The sequence below is a fragment of the Camelus ferus genome, chromosome 20 (assembly GCF_009834535.1).
Source record: "Camelus ferus isolate YT-003-E chromosome 20, BCGSAC_Cfer_1.0, whole genome shotgun sequence".
NCBI classification, from domain to species: domain Eukaryota; kingdom Metazoa; phylum Chordata; class Mammalia; order Artiodactyla; family Camelidae; genus Camelus; species Camelus ferus.
In genome coordinates, this window is record NC_045715.1 from 6,483,371 (window position 1) to 6,507,898 (window position 24,528).

The 24,528-nt window shown below is 37.7% G+C and overlaps 1 protein-coding gene across 1 annotated transcript in view; it reads right to left on the reverse strand.

Annotated features, from left to right (window-relative positions):
* OFCC1 (orofacial cleft 1 candidate 1) overlaps window positions 1–24,528 on the reverse strand; it is a 247,041-nt gene that overhangs the window by 38,019 nt on the left and 184,494 nt on the right. Inside the window, exon 18 of the mRNA XM_032462476.1 lies at window positions 21,400–21,559. Coding sequence (XP_032318367.1) covers window positions 21,400–21,559 — 160 coding nt within the window. The remainder of the gene's footprint in view (window positions 1–21,399; window positions 21,560–24,528) is intronic.

Genomic DNA, 24,528 nt, shown 5'->3' on the forward strand with positions numbered 1-24,528 from the left:
ATACAATGGACTCATACAAATATTAACATCATATGTTCATAGAACATTTAATTACACTGGAAAATGCTTTCAGCATATTGGAACATACATATAGTATGACCTAAATTTTGATAAGATTTGGAAATTATGCACCACTTACATTTTCTCCTTTGTACTTTTTCTGTCCACGGTTGAATTTCTTTCAAGAATGAGCACATATTCATCAGCAATTAAATAAGCATCATTCAAAAAATAAATATTTTTTCTCAAGAAACAAAGGCGCTCCCTTTGAGGGACTTGAGCCTATTTGTCTAATTTAAGAAAAAAAAAAATCCTGTTTCTTTAAATTCAAGCTCTGTGTTGGGCCGCCCCTGGGAGGTTGGGCTGAATTTTCCCCATTAAGCAGTTTCCTAAGGAGAAACCACCTGATCAAGCACTCACTGCACCAATTTCTTCAGATTTTTAATTTCAAAACATTTCACTTGGCAGAGGGAGAGCAGGGAGCCCTGTCAGTGACTGCTGGTATTTGGCAATGACAGTGGAAACACAGGAAGGAGCGGAGCTTCAGAGCAAGCCAGCACACTTTAATCAGCTTCGAGTCGTGGAAGAGCCAAGATTTACAAGGGCCTCCCACCCCTAGGTATAGACAAAGTGACATCCAGTGTAGCTGCAAAGTTTTATGGCCATGTTATCACTCAGGGAACAGAGACACAAATGCAGAGGGATTGGAAGGAGAGAACATAATGTTTTCACACACTAAGCTTAATTTCAATATCGTTTCATGCTCCTGGGGCGTCCTTACTAATGACTGTAAAACTCCATTGTTTCAAAAATCAGTAGTTCCCAAGGAAAACTGCACATTTGATGACTCTGGTGTCATGGGATGGTATACTGGTGGACTCACCTCACACCAGGGCACGCTTAAGCTGGCCCCAATTTCGGGGAAAAGATCTGCAGAAAATGACAAAGGATGAAAGAAAACTTTTGTTTGTTTGTTTTGCACTTGGCACCAACTGAATTTTAAAAAAGAAAAGAAAAAGAAAGAAAAGCATAATGCCAAGAATATTCTAACGAGTCATGCCTGTAATTTCACAGTCGCTCTAGGGTACTTGTAACTTACATGACCAGTGTGTGTGAGATCGGGTGGGGGACACATGCAGCTTTTGAACTTGACAGCATTGCACAGTTAATGTCTCCATAACCAACCCCCCCCATTTGTGAACAATTTCTTCTTGTATTATATATTGTATCTACAGCTGCGCTATGTTCAGTGGCCAATAAAACCATCCATTTGTGTAATCTCGGGGCAAAAAGCATCACAAAGAGAAGCAATGGGACTGGGAAAATGATCCATCTTCATTTATGCATTTAAAATTTTTCTCACTGTGATAGCCTGGTGAGGTGGATATCTTCTTGTGAAAACCACAGAGAGCCAGCTGCCTCTTCCTAGTCCAACAAACATCAGTAGAGACAATAACATTAAGGATTCATAATCCCACATAGAAGTACACCACATTATCCTAACTAAATTTTCTCCTTTTGCATCCCCAAGACTTATTAATACACGGGATAAAAAGCTATGGGAGCTCTCGCTTGCACAGTGTGTATGATGGATATCATATTCCAGCTGTTCAGTTTGGAAGCCCTTGTCCCAGATTCATCAAGTTCTAGTGGAAATAAACAGAATGTGTGTATCTGATTCTCACAGTTCATCTGAGCACGCGCTCTTCCTTTCTCCTCTCTTACATGCCAGAAATACTACCTGAATCACAAATGTTCTCCATTTTTCTCTTTGCAGTTTCATCTCAGCCGAGTCGGGGTTTTGCCACCAGACTATGATAAATAACTCCAACATCTGAAGCCCTTTCCTGGGGAAGATACACTGATTTTAGCCACATTATTATGCCGTCTCCTTGGCTCTTCCTTCTCCATTACAAGGCCTCTACACACCATCTTCAGGACTAGGGGCTTCTCCCTATCAGCTCTCAACCCTCTCTTGACATTTTCTCCCTGGACTTTAACTACTATCTACGTGTTGATGACTTTCAAATAATTGTTGCTTTTCCAGACTTCTCCTTTGAGGTGCAGACTTTGTATCTAACTGACTATTTGACGTCTGCATATGTACATCCATTAGGCATCTCAAATTTAACATGGCTGGGATCGAACCATTGATTTCTAGGCTCCCCTGCTCCTTTGTTATTTGGGTTTTTGCCATCACCACAGTAAATGCATCTGAACCATTCCCTAATTACACAGATCTGGGTGTGGACTTTCATTTCTTTCTTTCTTTTCTTTTTTCTTTTTTACATTCTTGAGGAATTTTTAATACCACGACATAACAGAGCCATTCTCTCTCCTTCAAGAAAAACTACCTTCTTTTAAGGATATTTTCACAGAGGTCAATTCAGCTATTAACTTTTCAGTTAGAAATATGTTGTGTTAAATAAATATGGCAACAGTAATACTAATGCTACTAATAGTATAAATTTAAATGCATGGAATTATTCAGTTCCAATGCAAAAAAACAAACAAATAGACAAATTAGAACACCAGGTGCACCGCCAGTACACAGAAGAACAGGTAAGTTTTCAATTTGTCTAGGGCTAGAGGCTCCAGATTGCCCTGGGAGCAAGTTTTTTGTGACTGAGTTATTCTATCATGTAAATTGAGTTATCTATAGTGGAGTTCTGTGATTAGATTTCCATGTGGAGTCCTTCGTTCAAAATGTAAAGTTTTATGTCTCCTGATGTCACTGAGAGATATTTTACAGTAGAAGAGTTCAAGACATTTTTGTGACTACCCTTAAAATAAGGAGGTTGGCTGTACCGTCTAGTTCTTTCCAACACTAATGCTTTAGCCCATCTTCTATACCTAATGTGCTGGATTAATTCTCTTAGTTTTTCCTTTCAAGAGGATGTTTTATTTAACCTTCATTCCTGAAGGATATTTTAATTGGATACAGAATTCTGACTTGACAGTTTTTTTCCCCAGCACTTTAAAGGCATTCTTTCACTGCAGTCTGACCTACGTTGTTTCTGATCAGCCCTCCCCTGCATGCAGTGTGTCGCTTTTCTCTGGATGCTTTCAGGATTTGCCTCTCTGTCTTTGATTCTTAGCAATTTCGTTCTGTTTCAGGGTGTGGTTTATTTTGAGCTTGTCTTGATTAGAATTTGCTGAGCTTCTTGGATCTTAAATGTATGTTGTTTATCAAACTGGGGACTTTTTCACCATTATTTCTTCATTATTGTTTTGTTTTTTTGGCACCAATCTCTCTTCTCCTGGGATTTTAATTACACACAACTGTTAACTCTTTTGCCAGGTAATCAGCACTGCACATAAAGCTTGTGATAGCCAACTTCTATGTAACAACAGTTCAGGTTTCTTTTTGCATTACTCAGTCATATGGCCTATTCTTTGGGGTAACTCTATGATTGATCCTTTGAGAGGTTTTATCAAATATCTAACAACCGCAGAGATTCCTTGATAAACATTACATATATAATTCTTAATTTTACAAATAATAAATACAAAGAACGGGAATATACAGGCTTCCTATTTCTGTAGCGACTTTTATGAAAGGAAGTTGACACGCTTAAAGTCTTATTCCCACATGTGAATTTTAATATTCTGATCTTTAACATCAAATAAACCCTGAGGTTTTGGTTCTTGATTTTTTTTTTTTTTAACTGCAGCCTGGTGGTCTGTCTGTGATCAACTTTATGTGTGAGGAAAAAATAAAATTTTATTTGCTGTTTGCAGACTAAATAATTCTTTTAAAGAAGAAAGTTTATTGATGTTGGAAGCAACACGATGCCTCTTGGGGTGACGGATGACCTGGCTGAAAGCACCTTCTGCTTTCTCATCTTTCTTCACATTCTTTTAATTAAGAAGCTTGCTGATTAAAGGTTCACTATCAGGCACATTTCCTAGTCTTGGCAAGATAAGATTATTTTAAGAAATCCGACAGGCTCAAGATGTCATGTTAAATATGAGAGCCTCCTCTCTCATATTTCCTCCTTCAGGTAGCATGTTAAAACCTTTGTTCCTTCACACTGTTCCCTTACTGTGACCCAGCGGCATGGTAACCCTACCTCTGTCTGTTTCCTGATAATATAAATGTGTATTTCCCACTGTAGGAATGCCGTAATTACTTGGATGGTATTGTTGTATCACTGAGCTTGTCATGGGAGAATTCTGTTCCCAGAAAGACAAGACCTGAATTTCTCCCTGAATTCCGATAATGCCTCCTGTCAGTCACCAGAGGCTTGCAAGTCGCCTTGTGGGGGAGGGTGTGTCTCTCGGACCAGAAAATGAACTCCATAAAGATCTTGTTTTTGCTACCATCAGGGACCCCCCGGGGAGATCATTTCCAATCTTATTGGTTGTAAAGAGTTTCCTTTGTTTAGCAGCAAACTGGAAGTTAAAGAGCAAGGAAGGAGGAAGTTCCTAAAACTTTATAAGGGCTCTTTGGAGTAAAGGTGTGGTAGCTGTGTCGCCCAAGTGGCATTTAACAGGGCAGGGTCTTCCCACGGAGCAAATTAGCCACGGCAGGATCAGAAACTGACTTATAAGCTTGAATTTTTTTTACATTTTCATCTTGTTTCCCTGCTGTCTAAGTGTTCCACGAATTCCTTTGCAAGTTGAGGGCTAACGGCGCTATGTTGAAATACCCAAGGAAGGAGCGTTTATCCACACTTCTGTTAGAATGCGAAAGCGAGAGGAAGGCATCTGCATCTCAGCTGAGATCACAGGGGTAATTCAGGGGAGAACCCCAAAAGGAGATGACGTTAAGAAGGACCCTTCTGGCATCACTTGATTGAACCACAATCCATACACGGAGATTACCTTTTCAATAGTAAAGCCTTTTTAAAGGGCTTTTTTTCCTGTGACTTTTTAAAACAATCTTTTAAAAAATTTTATTTGCTTTTATTAAAGTGTAGTTGATTTACCATGTTGTGTTAGTTTCTGGTGAAAGTGTAGTGATTTCGTTACACATATATATTCTTTTTCCTTATAGGTTATTACAAGATATTGAATGTTGTTCCCTGAGCTATTCAGAAGGACCTTGCCGTTCTTCTGTGTTACATATAGCAGTTTGTGTCTGCTAACCCCAAGCTCCTAATTTATCCTTTCCCCTTTGGAAACCAGAACTTTGTTTTCTATGTCTATGAGTCTCTTTCTATTCTGTAGATAAGTTCATTGGTATATTGCTTTAGAGTTCACATATAAGTGATGTCGTACGATATTTTTTCTGTGATTTTTAAGAAGGAAACAAGTTCTCTCATGCCGTCCCTACCTGGCGTGGTCCCTGAAGCTTCAGCTCCCACAGAACTGATTCATTATTGCATTAATAACTGCCTCAGATTGTTTTCTACTTTTTAAAAGGATGATTCTAAATAGAACTGTATGCTCTTTGAAGTTAGCGGTGTGAGTTAAAATTCACTATTTTTTTACAAAAATTATAACATACTCTGGAGTGTGAGATACATATTCCATACTTTCAAAATGTAGATTGCAACCTAGACTTTAAAATTATGTTTAATATTTAACAGTGCAAGTTGTGTCATATTCAACAAACTAGAAACCTCTGTCCCCAATTCTTTTGTGAAATACAATGTCATATTATATATTATTATTATCAAATTCAAATCGCTGTGGAGGAAACAGAAAGAACAGAAGACCCAAGTTTCAGTCCCGGCTTTGCCTCTGACTAGAAGCACTGCCCTAGTCTGGGAGTCTCTCTTAAGTCTTTGTTTAATCATTAGATAGGGAAATAAAGACTTTTGCTTAAAGTTACAGCAATTCATTAAACTTATATATGTGAAAGCTGCTTACAGTGGCAGTAGGATTAGCAGCGTTGTGTTAATCACCCCAGGATCTAGACAAGCTCTGTTGCAGATTTAGCTGGAGAAGGTGTTCTTTAATAGGAGGGCACAAAGCCTTCCAAGTTAAATACTGAGCTTTATAAAAGGAAGCAATACAATACTGCTTAGATGTATCTTGTAAACTGGAATATTCATAGTTAGTCATTTACCTCAAATGACTGAAAGAAGATATTCAAGAGCCTCCCCAATTACAAATTATGAAAGTCAAGTAATTTTTCTCCTTCCTTTAAGATAATAGTGCCATTCGATGGAAGAAAATATATCGGTGATTTAGTGATAAATAAGCAAGAAAGCTAAGGATAAACACCCACCCACGTAACAAAGAAGAACAAATCTGCCTCCATATTAGATCTGTTCCTTTAGCCCTAACCCTGTGCTCAGTTTCCATGCTTAGTCATGCTGATTCTGCACTTTTAGTAAAAGAATGTTGCCTAGAGCCTGAAAAATACAAGATAACCCATTCTCAAGGCTTTGACCTTTAAGGGTATAACCCTTTCCCATTCACACAGAGATTTAAAAGTTGCAGAACAGAGAACAGCATGTGTCTTGAGGGAGGGTTACAGAAACACCGTGACCTGACCTACGCGGACAGCTGCAAGAACAAAGGACATCGACACCAAAAAGTTGCAACAACCAGCACACCCCTTCCCTTTTTTAGAATGAAAAGAGCCTGAATTCTGACTTGGGGAAGATGGTTCTCAAGCACATTAATCCCCCATCCTGCTTGCTTTCCAAATAAACTTGTTATTCCTTGCCTCAACACCTCGTCTCCCAATTTACTGGCCTGCAGTGAGCAGAATGAGTTTGGACTGGACCCCCCACATACCCCCCCCCCACACACACACACTAGCTCTAAACTGTGACTGGAAATGTTCTTGCTCCTGTATTGCATCAATTCTAGTCAACCTACTATGTCAGGTCTTCAGCTTTTTGCTCAGAGTTCACTAGTGTGCAGACTTGCCTGCCATGAAGCTTCCTTTCTTAAGCTAAAACTGAATCTTGAAAACACTGTTAGTGTGTTTAAAGTCCGGCCAATTCACATGCAGAAGTACTAGTGTGCTTTTCAAGACCATAGCTTCCAAACATCCAAGCAACTGAAATCTTCAGTGTTCTTTTACTTAACCTACACGCTGCTTCAAACGCTGCCGTTTATAAAGCAATAATGAAAATAACAAGTCTATAAACTTGCGCTTAACGGCAGGGGTTTTGCACTTCCAGGTCTTCAGACCTGTATTTATGCAGTGATTTATATTGAGGGGAATTAAGGAAACAGGATAAAAAGGGGGAGAAGAGGAGGGAACACTCAAAGGCGCCCTGTATGTGTGTGTTATGTGTTGTCATGGAAAAGACACAGCAGGAGGAATGAGAAGAATCAGGGAAAAGAAACTCAGAGACCTTTGGCCAGGAAGCCCCTTGTCTGTGGCACAACAAAAACAAACAAAAGAAAACACAACACAACCCCTCCCCCTACAAAAAACATGTGATGTCTGTAAATACGCTGAAAACCCTAGAGCCATGTGGGGCGAGAGAAGCCGCTTACGCAACGGCCCCTGCAGTTATTTTTACATACATGGGGGGGAGTCAGCGCTGTCTGCCTTTTGGAAGCGGGCGACGGTGCATATTTTGAATCTGCAAGCAGTTTGGATCTAAGGTACACATTTTGGGTGGTGTCCAAGGGAGAGGGGTTAAATGGAGGTTATTGGGAAGGGAATGGCAATACCACTGCATTAAACGATCTTCTTCTTTATTTAAAGGTAAAGGGCCTAAAAACTGATGCACTCGGTGACTTCATGTATCTTCACAACTGTTTCGTTCTTGGACCTTGAAGCCACCACACTAGCTTTCTATGCTCCATGTTTTCTTCACTGACACAAGGACACAAGAGTGTCCTAAAAGAGAGGCCAAGGAAGAAAGTATCTCAAATCTACTGTCCAGATCCCAAGTCCATCTTGTGAGCGGTCTTACCTTCCAATGTCTTACTTATCGGAATAACGTTAAGGTGTCTTCCTTGTCCAGACAGTGACGCTGATGTCAACAGCAAAGCCAAATAACTGCTTCGCGTGGTTTTCTTGCTGAGCACAGAATTGGCCATTCTTTTAGTATTGCCTCTCAGTCTTATCATTTAAGTTCTTTGTGAGCAAAATAACAAGTTCTTAGTCTACTTTCTAAGGACTCCTTGTTTCAGGAAGATGCCTTTATTATTGTCATTATTTACCTAAATATGTTGAGACACATAAAGTATTCATGTGACTTTGAAATCTTCCTCCATTAAGTTTACAGGATTCAGGTAAAAGCTGGTATTCTTGTCCTTGAGTGGTTTTCTATGATCTGGAAAAGTCTTCCTACCGGTGGGACCTCATCAAGGTCTTCCGAGTGCTTCTTTACTGGCTCTTACCACGGGAGCAGGCCCTGCTCACCATCAGTGCTCGGGGAGCAACACTGCAATTCCAAGTTGGCTAGAATAAAAAACTGAAAACCCCGCTCCCTAATGCTTGACTCTTGATGTCTTGGCAAATAAGCTGTGATTCCCAGGTTGAGCATCTTGCAGAGGTCATTATTCAGGAGGTTTTCATTCCTTTCCTGAAACATTCTGATACTTGAAAAGATCTTGCCTGGCAAAATGTCCCAGATTTCAGCCCTGGATGTGACATTTATTATGATGGGCAAGTCATTTCTCTGAGTCTCACTAATTTCCCTCCCCTGTGAAATTATCTGACCCAATCACTCAAGGTTTCTCTAAGGAAGACATACAATAATACTAACAGCAATAAAGACCCTCACGTGTGACATTAATGTGAGGTACTATTATTCTTTCCAATGTTTTAAGTGCAAATCTACAAATTGCTTACAGTTCCATGGGGATATTCAAATAACTGTTAGATCATAGAAGTAAAATCTTTGGGGTTAAAAATAATAACAAAAGAGCCAAGGAAAAGGCATACCCTTCTCTGGAACAGTTTTGTTTTCTTATGATCATCCTTCCACACTCTGACTTGTTAAACAATGTTCCCATCCACATTTGTATAATGCTCCTGCAGTATAAGGTAATTCTTCATCAAAAGCAAGGCAGATATAAACACTTCCTTCCACTCGAATTACCTAACAGCATAACTCTCTGTGCTTCACTATTCCACTGGGAAGCAATTATAAATTTAGTTGGGGCCAGGGAACACTTTATCAAAAACAACATAAAAGAATTACATGAAGAAATATTTGTTGAGTGTTTCTGTGTTTGTTAAACATCTGAAAATCTTATTTATGCCTTTTGGGAAATATCTATTAATGAAAAAGTAATTTGTCTATTTATACAATATAGACTATCATGTGTTAAGCCAATAAATTTATAATGATTAGGCTGAAGGTAAAAAATCTAAACACAAAGTCCTCTTCCACCGTTATATTGCACATTCAGAAATGTCAGGATTGGCGAAGTCTAGAAGTTGGAAGACACAATTAATAAAAATGCTTTGATTCAATTGTGTAGCTTCCCCCATCATGTTTCCTCATTACATTCCTCTTAAAAAATTTACTAGTGGCAATTTTCCTAAATATTGAAAATGGGAAATACTAGTGGCTGACAAGACCACTTCAAAGAATGTGTTGGCATTGCCATCATCATCACAGTAGAGTGGCTTACACAGTCCTTCTGCGTGAGGGATATGCGTCATATTTTTGGCTTCTGCCCAACAATAACAAAGTGGTTATGCATAGAGGTTTTCAAAGAATGAAGAAAGGAAGGAAGAAAGAGAGGAAGGGCGGAATGAAGAAAAGAAGGAAGGAAGGAAGGAAGGAAGGAAGGACGGAAGGACAGACCACCACTGCCTAAACTATTGGGTGACTTGGTTCAGCCATAAAATTTCCACTTAGTGCTAAAACCGAAAACTTTTCTCTAATATTCATGCAGAGAGGAGGTAATGCCTTCTCTGTGAATTCAATACATCAGATAGACACTAGCCTGATTTTGGGACCCCTACACCAAAACAAAACAACAAACCCAAGAAACATGCTGTTGATCTGCTCCTCCCCTGGACAACTAAATGTCACAGATGATTTGTAGAGCTTAGATTTGATACGAATTTTTCCTGGTGAATAGTAGGCAAATGAGTTAAACTGTATGGTAAATAAGGATACATGATGTAGCGAACGCAGCATGTCCTGCCAGCAAGAATCAGAAATACTCAGCACTGTGAACAGGACAGAAACTCTGAATGTTCACTCCTGCTTGTGCCAGCCACTTCGGGACAGACTGGCCTTCAGTGTTTGCCTAATAGACACAAGTGATCTTGAAAAAATTGAGAAAAGGCAAACAGAAATTCAGCATTTGCTTTTGAACACTTGAAAAAACATCTTGAGGGCAATAACTACATTAGTTTATGACAACGAAGCTCTTTATGCGTCGTGGCAAAAACTTCAGTAAAGTGAACTGTTCCTTCATGACTATTCCTGGCCTCTGGTGAAATGGTTTGTTTATCCATTTAAGTTCTGCAGAAAACAGCACCTCCCTTCCAGGTATGGTGATTAAGAAGATGATATTAAACTGTTAATTGGATCAATCTCCACCGTTGCGTCCACATAATTAATATGTTTGTTACAAGACTAAAACGATCTGACATTCTTCTAGGAAGAGACAAAAGTTCTAACAAAATTTTGATATTTTAAGTGAAAACTGTAGTAGGTATTTCCTATGACCCTGAAGCTATGGAAGTAAAATGAGCCCCAGAAAGCACTGTTATCATAACAGAATCAATTCTCTGTCTGTCCTGGTGATCTCTAGAATTATTCCCTCTTACATGATTGCATGGTCTGCAACACTAGACTATCAAAAGTACTAGCATGAGGCTTAAAACAGAAAACAGCTTACACTATTACTAATATTTTTTGTTTCCTTGGCATTTATTATTGAACCTTGGGGTTACAGTCTTTTAGGCTATGTTTCTCTAAAATCCCTTAAAAAAAAAATCCTAGGAGGGTAGAAAGACGACTTGGAGTCTTCAGGTCTCAAAAAAAGAGAATATAGATTATGTGTACATATAGAGTTGTTCATCATTCTGAGTATCCAAATATCCCCTGTAGTAGTCTGACTGTCTTAAAAGATGTGAGGGACAGCAATATATATTTTTGTCTCCACAGAATCCACCTGCTGACTCATGGGAATTTGTAGGAGAGGTGAGTCTTCTCTGTTTATCAAGCCTTGGCGCTCCAGCCGGCCAAGAGAAGGACCAGAGGAAGATGAGGGAGGAATCAGGGCTCTACATAGGCATATTCAGTTCAGGTCAACGTTACTTGAATGTTTAACGTGTGAGGGTTCCTATCCCAGCACTGGGACGGAAGCGGATACCCTGAAGAAACAGGACAACTTAAGGAACTTTCAATTAGGAAGGAAAGAAATGACATTTAGGGAAAAACATAAAATATGATCAGAATATGATCAACATAAAGTTTTTACTGGTCTGAATACATGGAGATGGTGAAGCTGGTTTCTGTTGGCTTGGTCAGGCAGATTCTGGAAAGCTTCCTAGAGGAGCTGATATCCAGTTTGCCCTTGAAATGCAGGGGATTTTGAGGGGGCAAGATTGTGGGGAAGGGGGTTTCATATAAGAAACAGGACTGCAGAGGCCTAGAGATAGAAGTGTTAAATGTGTATTTCAGAAAAAGGAAATATCCAAGCATTGAAAGGGTTATATTAGGTAGAACTCTCTAGAATCAAACCAGATGTGCTCTGTACACCTTAAGTACCTGGAACATTTTTGCTTAAACTAAAAGCCAAAAAAAAAAAAAAAAAATCCCAGAAATCCTATGAGTTTTATTTTTAGATCAACTTTTTCATTTCCATGATAATATCTGAGGTGATGAAAATATTCTAAAATTAGATTACAGCAATGATTGCAGAACTCTGTAAACATGATAAAAACCACTGAATTGGGCACTTTAAATGGGTGGATGTTATGGTATGTAAATTATATTTTAATGAAGATGTTAAAGTTTATTTTACCCAGTTTAAAGAGGGAAAAATGTTTTAAAATAATGAAATAAGGCTTTCATTACTTAACTCAATGTTTGTCATACTATAGTCTGCTGACCACTATGAAGTTCTTAGCTATATTTTAAGGGATGCCCAAGAATTCCTTTAAAAGGAGTCTTAGCTTATTCCTAGGATATTCAGGCATAAGATGGCAATTAAGAGACGGAAAGGAGCGTTTTAAAAGTAGGATATACACGTTAAAAGAAATTGTCAACAGGAACAATTTGGTTTGCATGTTAAAAATTCCTCTGGTAATACATGACACAAAGAAGTGGTATGAGTTGAACCAGTGCACATATGGCAGATACCAGTATCTCCATCCCTGATTGGATTGTGGCTGTTTTCCCATGTAGACTGCCCGGAGTTTGAAACCTGCTCCCTCTTGATCAAGGGTAGTTACTTTCCTATACTTAGATTCTCTTGTCTTTCCCTTTAGACTTTGCAGTGTCTAAAGCATTCTACAATTTAAAAAAACCAAAACCTGAAAGTTTAGTTTAAAATTTCATTCTTTGTTTATAAAAAGACGACTTACTGACATATCTCACTTCATCCTAATGACAAAAATAAGCTTATTGCTCACAATTTTCTATGCGACTGAGATAATTAGAAGAGACCTGGAAAGGAATCCCAGCCAAATATGAACAACCAAAGGTTGGAAGGCAATCTAGAAGGAGCCAACTTTTGGAGAGGGCAGACTTTATTTATTTGATAAATCATGAAATATTTACCAATAAAACCCAGAAACATAATTTTCATAGCAAGAAATTAAAAGTAACTAAGCTTCTAAAGCAAAGGGATGGATGAGTCATAGATCAAGCTGGTGACAGGTTGTTGAGTGACAATGAGAGCTTTCCCAACAGCTTGCCTGAGAAGAAGCCAAGGGACCAGCCGCGAAACTAGGAACTAAATGTAGATGGCGGTGCGTGTCACTTGGAGCGCCGCATTGTGCTCTCGCTGCCAAACGTACAGCAGGAACAGTCACAGCAGCTTAGCTGTGTTTTAGGACCTAATCAAGGCATAAACCACAACTGCTGCTGTTGGCGGTGACAATGGAAACCACACTGCATTTTAATTGGAAAGGAGGAAATGTGGACCAAGAGAAACAACCAACCAAATCTCATTGGAGAAACAAAGTGTGACCGGGTTCTGCCACCAAAGTAAGCAATGTGCATGTTTCCTCCAATCTTGAAAGATATCCGTCAGGATGGACCAGGAGACGTGCTGTAAATACGCTGGCCTATATGTTCCTACAACACTGATGCTGTCTATGATTTTCTTTCCTCCCTGGATGAAGATACATCATAAGCCCATTATGCAGCAGACAGATTGTCATGGTTCAAACACCTGTTTGTGAGCATAGCATGAACTGCTGGTTTTGTCTGTTTCATATCCTTTCTGCAGAATGGATATTCCTGAACAGTATGAAGTGGTGGCTTGTGAAGGATTTTAAATGGTGCATGATGTATTTTCCTTTCAAAGAGGAGTTTTATAGGTGCTTTTTTCTTAATTGTGAAAATAGCATGTATTCAGTATGAAAATTAATAGGAAATGTATAAAAGCACAAAGAAGATCAAAGGAAGTTATGACCATTTTGACAATTTTACGTATGTCTCTGTAACTTTTGACTTCACTTTAAAGTCTTCCATGGGTCACTTTTGCACCAGTTCTTATTGAATTACCGGGAACTGTTCACACAGTACGTGAGATACTAACACAGTATGAGTCAATTTCTTTCCTATTTATCCAGTCGTAGGGCTTCCTATTGGCTACATCTGTCATGTTCCAACCATACTGAACTCTTTCCTGTGCTCCCAAATAGCATAACATTTTATCCTCTGTTTGAAATGTCCTTTCCTCTCGTGGCCAATTTGTCCTGGAACTACTCTTCACCTTAAACACCTAGCTCAGTCACCTACATTGTGAGATCGTCAATGGCCCTTTCAAATGGATTAATACTATTTTTGTTTAAGCTACCACAGTACTATCCAGCAAGTAGCTCTATTATTCCACTGTCTTACTGTACTGCTGTTATATTTTCACTTATTTATCTTCCTTATTGGACTACAAGGAAAGAGACACTGTTTCATCTTTTTCATTTGCACCTAAGAAAAGTGTGTACTTCCTAAAAGATGGTCAATTAAAAAGTGGTGAATAAGTGAATGGATGGATAAATAAAGTTACTTCATCTGAATCTCAGTTTTCTCATCAGAGTAATAACAACCACATATGTTTGTTTTGAGAATTGAATGAACCAACATATAAATTGCTTGACATGGGAACCACAGTAATAGCTATTTATTTGCTCCCTTCATTCCTAAGGAAATATTAATTAAATTCTAAGAATTGTTTTTTAATGCTCTTTGACCTACCAATATGTGAGTGTTGAGTCAAACAAGTGATTTCTCTGAACAAGTAGTAATGCTATGGTGACATTAATTTATCCAAGCTTTGTGACTGCTAAAAGCCCAAAGAACACCCTATAGAAGTTAAATAAGTAAAAGGAACAAAGAATAATAGGCTTGGTTGTATTTTGATAGTATTTTAGTCTCATTAAAACCTATACAAATGCAAGTAATGTTGGACACCTTGTGTTTCTCAAATAACACTATAATGTGAAAAAGTGTTTGACTTTCATTCTTCCTGGTAAAGAACATTATAATTCCAAAGGAAAAAAAAAAGGACATTGTTTAATGCTTTACATGAAATTTCATTTCCCACTACATAATTATTAAAAGCTAAGTAGCTTCTGCATTATTAATAAGAATAAATAATAATATGGCAATTAAATAACTATCATTAATGACTTCATTAATATGTTAGTAGTTGGCTGTTTTATCAAGAAGAGAAAGAAATTAGAGTAAGATTGTCAGAAAATTCAGTAAATAATAAAACAGAAAGCTGTGTATTGTGTCTCAGTTAATTACAAATATGTCTGATTTTTAGGGGTCACTTAAGAAGAAATTTGCATACTAAGAACAGAAGTAGTTCAAAGCTAATAGGTGCTTTGTGACAAACAAAACTCTCTCATGTCTCTTTGAGTTTAAGTTTGTTTACTGTTAGAAAAACTTGATTTCCTGTGTCTGAGGAAAATAAGCTTATAAAAAAGATGAAAAGACCGCTATATAGCACTCCAGTAAAGGGAGGCTACCAAATTAAGTGTTAATGAATCAAAAACATATGGATTACACTTCACTTCAAATAGAAATGATTTTAGAATCAAGGGGGAAAGTACTCAGCAAAATGTAAATAAGTCTTTGTCAATCTTAAAACACAAACATTTGAGGCATCTTCAGAAACCTCTAGTTACTACTTTCTTTAATCATTATCTATCATTTTCATTTTATAGAAGAGCTCAATCTCTCCCCGTCCAAATGACCTTTCAAAAGTTTAACAATACATTGGGTAAGTTATAAACAAACATCCCAGAAGTTCAGAGATAAAGATCAAGGGAGAAATGTGTATCAATTAACCTAAACTACTATGCCATGCCATCACAGAACACTTCCCTCTGTTCCTCGTTTACCACGACTTAAAAGACCGAGCCAAAGAGAAATGTCAGCTATCATATACCTTTTTAGAATCATCCTCTTTTAAACACATAGATATTTTCTATTGCAGTGAAGATTTCTATTTTCAAATTAGTTAGATCAACATCCATCTGTCTATTGTGCAAGAATTGGAATTTATATGATCTTTGTAGTTCTGATTTCAGTCCACATGTATACAAAAGCCTTTAAAAGGTAACTGTCTTCATGCTTCTGTAAATTGGGAATTTGTTTAATGCAAGAAGAATGTAACCTTGGATATGGAGTTCAGAATATATATTTGGTTACTGAGCAGAAACCTCTTTATTTAAGACATTTTAGGCTGTATTGACTCAAGTCTCTAAGAAACACCCTTTACTTAAAAAAAAAAAAAAAAAGAATGTTCTTCAATGCAGCAATGTTTTTAGCACCTAGTCTACTGATTTCTCATCGAAGAACCATTCATTCACCTTCCTACATCGCTGCTCGTATCTCTCACTAAGGATTCTATTCTGGAGCCTAAGATGCTATGCTTGTGGAAGCCTGAATTCAGTGCCTGACACTTAGTGTAAAAAGCCTCTCGGTCAGTTGGAAGTGGGCGCCTCTGCAGGGAAGCCTGAGTGTGAAAGTCTGCTGAACGGCAGTCGGGGACCAGAAGAGCTGCATGTAGATGGCTTCAGTGCTCACTTTTTGCTCTTCTGCTGTCAGGAATTAAGATGCTCTTTGGCTCTGATTGAATCAGGCCCTGCTTCCCACCTCCTATAATCAATGCAGCCTGTTGGTGCCTGGTACCAACAAGATCCAAGGGTTCTGGTTTGGCAGTCACCACCAAGTCACCTACCATTTTGGATTCAGTTTGCTTCCTCATTCCCATTTCCATTCTCTCCCACATGCCGCTCCTAATGCCATACTTGGTTAGGTCCAATGTTGCTTGTTACTTAATCCTCACCTACTTTCAAGTCCCCGTCAAGCCTGTAAAATGCTCAAAGCCTTGGACCTGTCCCCCCACTGCAGGTCAGGATGATGAGCATTTGATGACACACAGCCACAACCCACAAGTGACTGTGGAATTGAATTGGACAGTTTGAGGATGCTGTGGATAATTTAGACCTTTCAGGAATAAACTTCTCTTAATGACAGAAAACTGGAGGGTGTATCAGAGTGCATTAAACTGTTGACTCTCTAAGAGGCAAAAGTATCCATTAGAGCTTTAAAATAGGAAATGTATAAAGTTCAGTGCAAAGGCACCCCAAATTCTCCATCGAATGAGTTACTTCTTTCTATTAAAACTTTCAGAGGTTTCCCACTGCTCCTCACTTCTGAGCACGTTTCTAGTCTTCCAGTCAATCTTACCTCTCCAGGCTGATCTGTCTCCTCCTTTGCAACCTTCTGCCCTTCGCTCCAGACAAAACAACTTGTTTTCAGTTTTCAGACTTGCTTGGTATTTCCTGTCACTATACCTCTACTCATTGTCTCCTTTTGCTCGGAGATATTAATAATAATTGGGTGGATAATATTAAATCCATAGGCTCATTATTTAATAGCAAAGATAGATTATGAATACAGACTTTTGCCTGGAAGTCTCTCGAGTGTCTCCACCCCAAGTCTCCATCAACCTGCTTCCATTTTTTCTGTTTGCTGCCACCTCGCAATTTGTGACCCACATCAAAGCTTGCCCCTCCCTCCCTAACTGTATCCTCCAAGTAGAGATGAGTGTCACTTCCGGGAAAACACGGCAATCACACACACCACGACACACGGCCCGCAGTCGGCTGTGTTGATAACAAGGCTTAGTTTCACCTCTTTATATAATTCATCAGTGAGTGTAGGTTCAGCTTCTCTTCATCATTTCCTTTTATTAAACATTATGAATCGTACGTAACCTTCCTGAAAGAATTTCATCAAGAATGAACTAAAGAACTCAAACAAGTGTTGTGTTCATTGCCCAGGTATACAGAAGTAGCGGATGAACAGCGGTTCTTATACAGGGATAAGAGAACAGGGTGTGTTTCTGTGTGTGTGTGTGTGTGTGTGATTCCTGTACACACACATTTAAACAAGAGATGGGCAGCTCCTTCTCAGAGCATCTTACACACTTCCATTCTGTAGCCATCAGCTAATAAAAACTATTCTAACTTAGAGCAACAAAAATATTAATCCTCATTCATTGCATTTGGTAGTTCTCAGATAATACAGACACTTGAGAAACAGACCTTCCGGCGTTTTTGCTTCCCAGTCACGCTGCGGGAATGGATCTCTAAATTTACACTCCATTGTCCTGCGATGCACAACCTTCCTGACTTTACATCTCTGCCTAACATCCTGCTATTTTTACGAGCTTCAATGGCCCATTTTAAAGTGGTAGTTTCTTTAAGAAAATAATTACAATGTAAACTACTCTTCAACAAATAGTAAGGCACATTTTGGAATTAAATTCCTAAGTATTGAAGCTTTGGTTCCCGATATATTTTAAACCATTATATAAGTTTAACCAGAGCCATTCAATCTATGTACCTAGAAATATCATTTCTTCTGTTGCTAATGAAGGTCCTACGGCACAAATTTATTAAAGGTATACGTTTGCATGGGATAATAATTGGGTCGATAATATTAAATTCATAGGCTCATTATTTAATTGCAAGGGCAGATTATGAATACAGCTTCTAAAATGTATTTTAATGAAAAACACTACATCCTGACCTAATCATATCAACCTTATGCTATCTAATTAAGGATGCAAAAAATCATTAGAGTTGCAAAATATTAGTTCCAGCTCCATCAGGCTGCGAGCTGCCCCTTCATGAATATATATTTTTTTTACTCCATGATAAATAGTTAATGAGGTAAAAATGACAAAATTTGCATGTAGGCAAATTAGTTTAATAGAAGGATGTCTTTTCTGACTACTGAAAGTGACCTTTTCCTTCTCAAAAAAATGGCTAAAATACTTTGGAATTATCATCAGGTTGTCTTTGCGCAAATGACAAATTGTATGTATGAACAATATAAAAATTACACAATGCAATAATCCTAAATTCTCATCATGCTCTAAATGTGTTCTATGCTTTAGCATTTATCAATTTAATAAAAGGAAATTAAGCATATTATAAAGTGTCCATTTATGTGGCAATTTTTAAACCAGAGCATAAAATTAGAAGCATGTGGTTAATAGCTAGCAGTGCGGCAAAGCTCTAGATCAAGCTTGTAACGCACAAGAATTCTAGACTACTTCCTTGAAATACTTGTATATTAAAATCTCTACCCCACTCTTCATTTAGTATTTTAGACTATAGGTGATTGTTCTCAATTCAACTGGTATAATATCTTGAAATTAGTACCTCAATTATTCAACAGGGCTACCTTGCTTCCCTACTGAAATAAACAAAGCAAGCAAACATAAAACAGATTAAAAAGAATAACATACAAATATTAGTCATAAGGAAGAGAAAGCCTTTGTGGTACAAACACCAGGTCATGAAGAGACGTGACAAACAAGTAAATGTCTACCCATTTAACTTTGGGAGTGTTTCTGTGTGCTTAACAAATGTAACCCCAACAGCAAGAAACAGGTGCCCCACAGATTTTCAAATGACCTGCACAGACATCTCTGAGTCTCATCACTGATGGATGCTGAGTCTATCCGTGTTGTGAAAGGGATGACAGCAGTTTACCTAGATGTATTAATTTCTGTTAATGGCCCAACAGAATCTAAGCCAAAATATTTTACTTAAGACACAAGTGCCTTTGATTAAATCGTTTACTTTGGTAACATTTAATCAAATTGTCTTTCCTATGATTGATTTGAATGTGTGCACACAGTCAGCATTATGGACTCGAACCTTGAGTGACACTCTCTTCTTGAGTTCTACACTTGTCCATCATGCTTTAGCTAAGCCATTTTACAAAGAAGGGAATAAATACTAATTTTTAAAAATTAAGGTATTTTGCAATCTCCTTTAATTTTCCTTCTAGCACGTAAGAATTAATTTCCCTCCTCCTTCCACCTCCCCTCCCCTCCTCTCCTTTCTTTCCTCCTTCTCTCCTCCCCTCCCCCATGTCTCCCTCTCTCTCTTCTGCCTTCCCTAGTGAAAACAAAAATAATAAATGATAAAATAATTCTGTTTTCCTCTGTACACTCTTGTTCAACTCAGATCATTTTGGTACATAACTTTGGATGGCTTCCAAATTCTTAAACATCCATGTTGTGAAACTTAATAGTGAAATAAAATGAACTCTATCTACCCCAGGCACTTTGAAATTATCCTAGAGAGAAAGTGCTCTTTGCTTAATTTTTAGGATCATTTTGGCCTTTTAAAAATCATGCTGTTAGTCAAGGATTTTTGAAGAAGAAACCAGAATGAATATACAATAAAGTAAAAATTGTTTTACTTCAAGTCAGGGCCAGTGGCCTTGAAGAAAATGTCTACGGTAATTTTAAACTAATGATCAAATTAACAGAATTCAAGACATATTGAGTGTTTTATTAGTAAACCCATGTGGATTTTTTTAAAAGCTGATGTTTAGCTTTCTACCAAGTAGAGAACAGGAAGAGGTAGATTTTATGTTTATTATATGAGCAAACTAAATATGTTCAATAATTCAACGACTCATGCACACATTCTTTTATGCATTGAACAAATAGACAATAAAAAGCGCTATATTGTGAAGCCTCTGTTAGGGATTGACGACACAAAGATGGAGAAGCTACTGGTTTATTCTACAAAAGGATTTTGTCTAAGAAAGGAAGACGCACACACGGACAGGTAATTTTTAGACTGTGTGTTAGATGCTGGGAGGATCCGGTAAAACAGGCAGTTTTGACAAAAAGAAGGTAGTCTTCTCTGGCAGGCTCCACAGAGAAAACACTCAAGTTGAGCCTGGAAGAATAATTAGTTTGCAGGTGGTACATGAAGAGTTGGGAGGATGCCCTTCCAAACAGATAAATGTATGGGAATGTGAAACAATATGACCTATTTAGAAAATTACCCATATTTTTATATGGCTTAGTCATATTTGGGTAGGAAGCATTTGGTATGAGGAATGCTGAGAAAGGGTAAGAGAGATGAGGCCACGGGAGATGTTGCCGCAGAGGCAGAGCAGAATCCGATCAGATGGCAAATACCCAATAGTATGAATTTTGGCTTGTGTGCTTCAGGCAGTGGAAAGGCTTTATGACAAGAGAGAATGAATTCCTCGACAGTGTGATGATACTGGCAACTGCAGCATGAGACTGAAGGTGGAGAAAGCCATTGGCAAGTCATGCTGCTCTTCAGAAGGTGAGTGTTGAGGTCCTAGACACATGTAGCAGCAAATGGAATAGAGGAACATAGATACTAAGGGAGAAAAAGAAAAGTCTAGAGAAACTCTGAGTTTTGGATCTTTGTGATTCAGCATACGTGAAAACAGAGATTATGGAAGTGTAAATGCCGGGGTGCTGGATTATATTAGTTTGCGACTCAGAAAGGAATAAACTAAGTAGCGAACCCTGGAAGATGCTAACACAAAAGAGGCCAGTGGAGCCAATGAGGAAGTGTGCAAAGGAGATTTCTACAGAAAGTGGGAAGTTAGTTAAGGGGACTAACAAAGGCATCAAAGGAGAAAATCAGAGGTAATATTCCCTTCCTCCTGTTCACTCAAAGTCACGTTAAAGCCAATAATCTTGTCATGCGTGGAAACACACTCTTTTATATTCTTCACAACCCTTGCTAATTTTACCCAATATATATACAGCAGGTATCAATACATATTTTTGTAAGCATATAGGAGTGCTAAACTATAAGAACCATCTGGTCACATCTCCTCATTTCAACTAATTTAAAAAAAAATCAATATACAATTGAGTTGCAAGATGTGCATAGTGGTGGCAATCAAATACAAGAGTAAATGGCTTCAAGACAATGTGACAAAATTTAACCACTTGCTTATATGCTAACAGATGGGTTTCTTTTGTGCAGTCAAAACACAAATCTACTTCAGACCAACTCACCTTCCTTCTCTCCCCATTGATTCCCCTCCATTGCTCAGCTCTTTTCACTATGTAACTTAGCTCCTGATTGGAAATCTCCAAATCATATGGTATAAAAAACTTGGTTTCTTCACTGTGGATGCGCTGAAATGCATCTAATATCCAAGAATCACTGTGCAATCTAAAAACAAAATCATCTGTTATCCGGTTTTCCCCTAAATAATGTTTACTTTTTTCCAAAAATGTAGATAATTTGTTCCTTTTATAAATTTCTATTTATTTAATTCACTATTCCCCTTTCCTTTTCAGAAATTACTTTACTAAGTTTCCATAAATGATTTAATAATTTTCTCTGATAAATATCATAATCCAACAACAACAGTCTGGGATTTTTGTATTTATCTCCAATAAGTCTACTGTGTCTGATTCTAAGCTACTGACTGTTGAAAAATGAGAATTATTTAGCCATTAATTTGTATCTGAATATCCAAATTTGTTCAAATGTGAGGGATTTGTCAAAGGAATTTAAATTTGCGTTTATTTGTCCTCAGTGTGTTGGTTTTAGCGCCCTGTCGTGGACACCCCATTGGACCAGCTCAGCCAGCACAGAGGTTTGCTTGATTGGCTGTTTTGCAGTGTGAGTAATAAATGGACCAATTTGCGAAGCACCTAACCTGATGAACTACTCATTTAATCTTTTCCCACTTTTCAAAACAGCTCCAAATATTAATTTAGAAAAGCACTGCTCTTCTTGTGATACTAGAAAAGTGACAACAAAGTACCTTTTGAAAAACATTAATACTTCATTAGTAATATTTAGATGAGAATTATAAACATTAATTAGGCCAATGCTTATAAAGCTTTTTTCCATTAATTACCTCGAAGTTCAGAGACAAGAAGATATGGATTCTGTTCCTAATGTATCAGTGTATTTGTTTCGATGTTTGCTTTTTGTAAAAGTTTGGGTAAAATTAAAACTCTGGGGAAACATCATAACTATCGTGTGACTTCGTGTACACTTGGCTCAACAGGTACCTGAAACTAGTTTAAGAAGGACAGAATGGTGCCACCAATAGTCTGTCTGTAGTCCCGATGGAGAATCCCAATGCCTCAATGTCAAAAAACTAACCCTTTGAGAGGTTAAGTTTTTACAAAATGTCCAAAATATAAAATTGGACTACCAGGATAGTTAAGGATTACATGGAAATGCTTCTCTGCACAAAACGGAGAATTGTAAGTATTTTATTTCAATGATCAGGATAATTAATTATCAGTTTGCTTTAAATAGGCTGGATAATAAAATTCAAATTTATTGCTTTCCTGTTTTTTTTTTCAAGTTATATTTTTTTGAACAAGACTTTGGGGTGGGGTGGGCAATGAGGTTTATTTATTTATTTTTCTTAATGGAGGTACTGGGGGTTTAACCCAGGACCTCATGCAAGCTAAGCATACACTCTACCACTGAGCTGTATCCTCCCCCTGCTTTCCTGTTACAATGGCAGTCGGTTCCACATTCATTATGCTATCTAGCCTTACCTTAATCCTATCATTTACATATTAACATATTATAATAAAAAGTGTTCATCTTAACTGTTTATAAGTAACAGACAGAGAATTTAAACTCAGAGCTAACTCCAAAGTTTACTTTATTCCATCATCAGACTCGTCAGTGAAAATAACTGACCCATGACATATCTTCATTTAAGATTCTCTATCTTGATTTTTTCCAAAAGAGTAAAATAGATTTTTTTGATCCTTCTAGCCAAATAAGATCTATGTTTCTTTTTCTTCCTCAACTATTTTGCATTCATTGCAGAGTGGAAATACAATCAGCTTCCTCATCCATGGGTTACACGTCTACATGTTCAACAAACCAGGGATTGAAAACATTTGGGAAAAAAAGTTTCAGAAAATTCCAAAAGTGAAGCTTGAATTTTCTGTGTGTAGGTAACTATTTACATAGCATTCACATTGTATTAGGCATTATAAGTGATCTACAGATGATTCTTAGTACAGCTGACCCTTGAACAACATAGATTTGAACTGTTAAGATTCACTTACACACGGATTTTTTTCAATAAATATACAGCCGCCCTTCAGATTCTTGGATTCTGCATCCACACGATCAGACCATGTACCACAAACTTAATACACAATCCACACTCTACAGTTCATTGAATCCTAGGATGTGGAACCCCAGAATATACAAGTCCACCGATGGGACTTGAGCATCCTTAGGGTTGGGTATCCACAGGGGTCCTGAAACCAATCCTCCACAGATACTGAGGAATGACTGTAAAAGCAAAACTGCCACCCAGAGTCCCGGATGGCCCAAGACGGGCCATATGGCTTGGTGCCATCTTGAAATACAACCACTGCTCTCACTGTGTTGTGAGAGTCTAGGTCGGCCATTTGAATGATTTGCTAGTTGTCTTGTTAAACAAGAACTAGTCTTTACCATTCTCTTCAGCTTGTTTAATGTAACATTCATCTTTTTCTTTTAATGGTGGTAAGATTTAATGTAGTTAAATTACTGTCAATTTGCTGCCATAAACATTTTCTATATGAAGATTTTAAGTGCAGGATTATCAACAATGCAATTAACTTTGAATTAATTAGGAATCACAGTCCTGTTTCTGCTAGCTTCTGTTCCTTTTGCCCAAGAAATGTCTGTCTCCTCTTTATATATCCTTCATTCTGTGTAAAAGAATAATTATATAAACATCCAAGCCAGAATCTACAGGCTGGTAAACAAATGTTTTAACAGAGAACAAAATGACATATTGGGATATGGAACGCTGTGTAAGATCAATTACATTTTAGTTTTATTTTTAATTTTTCCCTACCATTTTGAGTGGCATTTCCCAGTGAAAAGCTTCACAATGTGTTGTTAATGAGTCAACTTACCAAACTTTATTAGCTTTTAGCCTATTTTTCAGCTCTATAGACCAGTTTATACAAACAAGGAGAAAACAGTCTATGGTTGTATCTGCAAAATTTCAAAAACAAACTGAATGTTGATAATTCCGTAATTCATCTGGTAATATAATCAGTCAAGCAATATAACATTTATCCAAAAGTGAATGACTTTATCCTTTGGGATATTTATGCAGTCCATACTGATCAAAGTTGATGACCAGCTATTAAACA